The 5,874-nt window shown below is 39.2% G+C and overlaps 1 protein-coding gene across 7 annotated transcripts in view; it reads right to left on the reverse strand.

Annotated features, from left to right (window-relative positions):
• Nucleotides 1-5,874, reverse strand: part of Ttbk2 (tau tubulin kinase 2) — a 121,126-nt gene that overhangs the window by 34,937 nt on the left and 80,315 nt on the right. For all 7 annotated transcript variants that reach the window (XM_021155969.2, XM_021155967.2, XM_029470485.1 and 4 more), the window contains 2 exons: nt 4,144-4,236; nt 3,552-3,677 (listed from right to left, as the gene is read on the reverse strand). In XM_021155969.2, the coding sequence (XP_021011628.1) occupies nt 3,552-3,677; nt 4,144-4,236 (219 nt within the window). The remainder of the gene's footprint in view (nt 1-3,551; nt 3,678-4,143; nt 4,237-5,874) is intronic.

Here is a 5,874-nt window from a genome sequence, read left to right on the forward strand (position 1 = left end):
CTACAGAGTGAGTTCCAGGACAGCCAGGGCTACACAGAGAAACCCTGTTTCGAAAAAACAAAACAAAACAAAACAAATAAACAAACAAAAACCAACCAAACAAACAAAAAAAAAAACCTGACAGGAGTACCTATCGATACTAAGTACTGTCTTGATGTAATTTCCTAAACCAACACAACACTATCACTCTCTGGTTGTTGAAATAGTGTTACTACAGTCCAAGAGGGCCCCAAACACATGTTCTTCCTCCCTTAGCTTCCAATGTGCTGGGATTAGTGCTATCCACCACAGCATCTGGTTAGAAACGTTTTAAAAGGAAAGCCTCGTGTTTAAGTGAGACATATATAAAAGGTTTTTGATAGGTAACAAACTAGCTATCTTCTCTAGGTCTACATCTGCTATTAGAGTATGCAATAATAGACTATTAGATAAGTTATTAGTCCTGTGTGACTTGATAATAATGACCCATAAAGATTTCCTTAATCGGCTGGTGAGATGGCTCAGTGGTTAAGAGCACTGACTGCTCTTCTGAAGGTCCTGAGTTCAAATCCCTGCAACCACATGGTGGCTCACAACCACCCATAATGAGATCTGACGCCCTCTTCTGGTCTGTCTGAAGACAGCTCCAGTGTACTTACATATAATAAATAAATCATAAAAAACCCAAAACCAAAAAAGCTGCAGATCTTCTGGAAAACTGTTATCACACTGACACCGGTCACCAAAACATCCAATCAATCACATCAACACTCCTCACTTACCCTCCCCCATCACCTGTTCTCTCCCATGGCTGCTTAGGAAACAGCAGAGAACAGAAAAGAATCACATTATACACACTGTGTAAAACAGAAAACACCATGTCTACTCCATCCCTCCCCAAGTAAAAAATAACCATATTTGTTCTATTACTAAGTAACAGAGATGGCCCTTAGAGAATATCAAAATGAAAAACTTAGAATGTGAATCATCTTCATTTAAGAAGGAAGTATATAAAATGCAAATATAAGAGGAACACTTCAAGGGCTGGTGAGATGACTCAGCAGTTAAGAACACTTACTGTTCTTCCAGGGGAGTGGTTTGATTCTCAACACCCACAGGGTTGCTCACGACCATCTGTGACTCAAGTTCTAAGGTGTGCTGGCTAATTTTATGTAATTTGCTACAAACTAGAGTCACCTGAGGGAAAGCAGTCTTAAATGAGAAAGTGCTTCCATAAGATGGCACTGCAAGCAAGTTTGTAGATTATTTTCATAATCAGAGACTGATGTGGGAAAGCCCAGCCCATTGTGGGTGGTGCCATCCCTTAGTTGGTGGTCCTGGGTCTATAAGAAAGTAAGCTTAGCAAGCCAGGAGGAGAGAGCAAGTCAGCAGCACTCCTCAATGGCTTCTGCATCAGCTCCTGCCTCCCAGTTCCTGCCCTGTTTGAGTTCCTGTCCTAACTTCCTTTGATGATGAACAGTGATATGGAAGTGTAAGCCAAATAAATCTTTTTCTCCCCAAGTTGCTTTGATCGTGGTGTTTCATCACAGCAATAGTAACCCAAGCTAAAGCCCAAGCCAACACTCTTTCCTGACCTCAGCACACACCAGGCATAGACATAGACATACATGTAGGCAAAATATCCACTATAAAATAAATAAATATTTTAATAGGGGGAAAAAAAGGACATTTTGCTGAGTGTGGCAGTTTAAACATGCTTGGCCCAGGCAGTTGCACTATTAGGAAGCATGGCCTTGTTGGAGGAAGTGTGTCACTATAGGGGTGGGCTTTGAGGCCCTCCTAGCTGCTATCTGCTTTTGGAACAAGATATAGAACTCTCAGTTCCTCCAGTAGCATACCTGCCTGGATGTTGTTATGCTTCCTGCCACGATGATAATGGACTTAACCTCAGAACCTGTAAACCAGTCCCAACTGAATGCTGTCCATTATAAGAGTTGCAGTGGTCATAATTCCTCTTCACAGCAGTAAAACCCTAACTAAGACACTGGACACAGTGGCAACGGCCTGAAAACTTTGAAAAACTGAGGCGAGAGAACTGCAAATCTGAAGCCACTGAGCTACACAGTTGAGACTGTCACAAAAACAAACACACACACACAAAAAACCCAACTGAAAAATCTCAAATACAATATTATCTCAATTTGCTAGACAATCTGTGTAATTTATTATATCAATAGCCATATGGGAAAAAAGTTCACTCATTTCAGTCTCTCAGACCCAAAGTTTGTTGACTCTCTCTGCTTAATATTCTATTTATACTTTAAATAACAACTGTAATTTCACAAAGAAATTACTACTATATAAAAATAAATTCACTTTGGGATAGGCATGAACACAAACAACACTTTAAAAGTTAAAACTTTTGGGCTGGAGAGATGGCTCAGCCTGACTGCTTTTCCAGAGGTCCTGAGTTCAATTCCCAGAAACTACATGGTGGTACACAGCCATCTTGAATGGGATCCGATGATACCCCCCTTCTGCCATATCCGAAGACAGCTACAGTGTACTCATATAAATAAAATAAATATATCTTTAAAAAAAAATTCTAGCCAGGCAGAGGTGGTAGACGCCTTTAATCCCAGCACTCGGGAGGCAGAGGCAGAGGATTTCTGAGTTTGAAGCCAGCCTGGTCTACAGAGTGAGTTCCAGGACAGCCAGGGCTACACAGAGAAACTCTGCCTTGAAAAACTGAAATAAATAAATAAATAAATTTAAAAAAAATTTAAAACTTTCAACAGCAAGTAGCAGAGTCCAATGGAAATGAAATTATATTCTAATATATATTATTATTCTCTGTGGGGTTGCATTTATGCTTTCAGGAGAACAACTGTTTTTGCATTAAGCTTTGACCAGGTTCTCTCTGTAACAAAGACAATTTAAGGCAAACTTAGCTGTACTTTGGAAAGGCTCATTAACTGCTACCCTACAGAATTAATTCAGTGGCCACAGATGAACAAAGCCAGTAACATTTACTGACTGCCAGCATACAACACAGACAGCTTTCAACAGATATATAATCTAGTTATACAGTTTCTTCTGGTCAAGAAATTGTTATAAAATTTATTATCATGCTCTATATTAGTGGTTCTCAACTTTCCTAAGGCTTCAACCCTTTTTAATACAGTTCCTCATGTTGTGGTGACTCTCAACCATAAAATTATTTTCATTGCTATTTCATAACTAATTTTTCTGTTATGAAACATAATGTAAATATCTGTGTTTTCCAATGGTCTTAGACAAACCCTGAGAAGGGGTCATCTGACCCTCCCCAAGGGGTTGCAAACTAGGTAAATCATGTCAAGAACAGAAAAATTTGTTACTTAATAATCTGACTAATGAAGTAAATTCACCCAAAGGACTCTCATCTCACCTGTCTGCACACATTCCATATCACCAGCATCATGTTCATTTCATATCTCCTAGGCTATATTAAAAGGACATTACTCTAGGAACCTTCTATACTTAGTTCTGACATCCTTAAATCTATAGTGAGTAAAAGCAAAGACTAAGAGAAAGAAAAATCAATGCACACAACTCACAAAGATGGTTACCTGGTAGTCCGGTTTTGTAAAATAATCCAAAGAGGAAATATGGTCAAGAAAGGTGCTGAATTCTGGAGGGAGGTGTTTTAACATGAGCCTGTGGTCATATCGCTCCTTAATGGAGCCTACTTGCTCCTGGAAGGGACAGAGAACAGGAACCAAAGTCAGCTTTTCTCGGAAGCCATGGCTTATACCCTGACGATTAACACTGTCAAGATTGAAACAGGCTATGCAATCAATGTGCTATAAAGTACGAAGCAAGAATCAGTGCTCACTAATGGCTTTACATATAGTGCCTCAAAGTGGGGAGGGAAGATAATATAATGCAGAGCTAACATTAACATGGAGCCTATGCCTGTGAACTGATAGTCCCCAAGAGCTCTTTAAACTGGGTCTACTATCCTTCATCAACATAGTATTTCTAGTTTTCCAAACAAAATAAACTGGTAATTAAAAACTAAAAGCTACAATTCACATCAGAAGAAATTCTGCCTCTGCCTCCAGAGTACTAGGATTAAAGGTATGCACCATCAATTGCTGGGATGAAGGATACATTTGTATTCTTTCCCCTATCAAAATTGACCTTATGATTCAAAATTACCTTGTCCTTTATTTTTCTCCAAGGCAGTTGGCCAACCACAAACTCCACCAACATGTAGAATAAAGACCAAAGGTCATCATGTCTTCCCATTTCCTTGGAAAATAAAAGAATTCATTCATATTATATTACCAATTCTTCTGGGTGTATCACATTGTTTAAAGGCATTAAATATGTTTCCCATAAATCATCTGGTAAACATCTGTATGTCTGCATAGGTGCGTATCAATCCAAATGCACAACACATACAACGGGAGAGGGGGAGGGGGAAGAGAGGGAGAGGGAGAGGGAGAGGNANAGGGAGAGGAACAGGGAGAGGAACAGGGAGAGGAACAGGGAGAGGGAGAGAGAAAGATATCCTGGGTTATATTTTCTTTTTTTTGTTTGTTTGTTTGTTTTTTGAGACAGGGTTTCTCTGTATAGCCCTGGCTGTCCTGGAACTCACTTTGTAGACCAGGCTGGCCTCAAACTCAGAAATCCACCTGCCTCTGCCTCCTGAGTGCTGGGATTAAAGGCGTGCACCACCACACCCAGCGGGTTATATTTTCAAAACCACAAAATCAGCCACCACCAAGAAGCAAAACAACATAGGTTGAGATGTAGCACAGTTGGAAGAATAACTGCCTAACATGCATAAGGCCTTGGGGTATGATACCCAGTACTACATAAAACAGGGTGGGGCAGTGCGTGCTATAATCCCTGAACATGAAAGAAGAGGAATCAGAAGTTCAAGGCCATCCTTGCTATTTAGTGAGTTTGAAGCCACCCTAAAACATAAGAGATCCTAACTCAAAAATCAACCAATAAAAAAACCCTCTAAAACCAAGAAATGCTGAAAATACAGTTAATAATTTATTAATTAATGAGTGCTTTAAGAAGTAAGGGATAGGGCTGGAAAGATTATCTCAGTGGTTTTTAAGAGCACTGACTGCTCTTTCCAGAGGTCCTGAGTTCAAATCCTAATAACCACATGGTGGCTCACAACCATCTGTAATGAGATCTGATGCCCTTTTCTGATGTGTCTGAAATGTGTACTCATATAAATAAATAAACCTTAAAAACAAAGAGAGATAATAGGAATGTAGCTCAATGATAGACTACTTGCCTACTAGGAAAAGGGCCCTAGAATTTACTGCCAGCATTGCACATTTTTATTCATTCACTTATTTATTAATTTTTTAAAATTTTGTCAAATTTTTTTAATAAAAAAATGTTAGCTGGGCAGTGGTGGTGTACACCTTTAATCCCAGCACTTGGGAGGAGAGGCAGATAGATTTCTGAGTTTGAGGCCGGCCTGGTCTACAGAGTGAGTTCCAGGACAGCGAGGGCTACACAGAGAAACCCTGTCTCGAAAAACAAAAATAAACAGATAAAAAATTTAAAAAAATTTTTTTAATGTTGCAAAGAGTTCACACCAAAAATATCCGGACCCAAAGACAATTTCTAAAAATAAAGATAAGAGTAATTCTAAAAGAATTATATTTTTCCTCTCCTGGACATGTATCCAGAAGATGTTCCAACTGGTAAGAAGGACACATGCTCCACTATGTTCATAGCAGCCTTATTTATAATAACCAGAAACTGGAAAGAACCCAGATGTCCCTCAACAGAGGAATGGATACAGAAAATGTGGTGCATTTACACAATGGAGTACTACTCAGCTATTAAAAAGAATGAATTTATGAAATTCCTAGGCAACACTTTCTCCTTACCTATTCAACATTGTACTTGCCA

The sequence above is a fragment of the Mus caroli genome, chromosome 2 (assembly GCF_900094665.2).
Source record: "Mus caroli chromosome 2, CAROLI_EIJ_v1.1, whole genome shotgun sequence".
Lineage (NCBI taxonomy): Eukaryota > Metazoa > Chordata > Mammalia > Rodentia > Muridae > Mus > Mus caroli.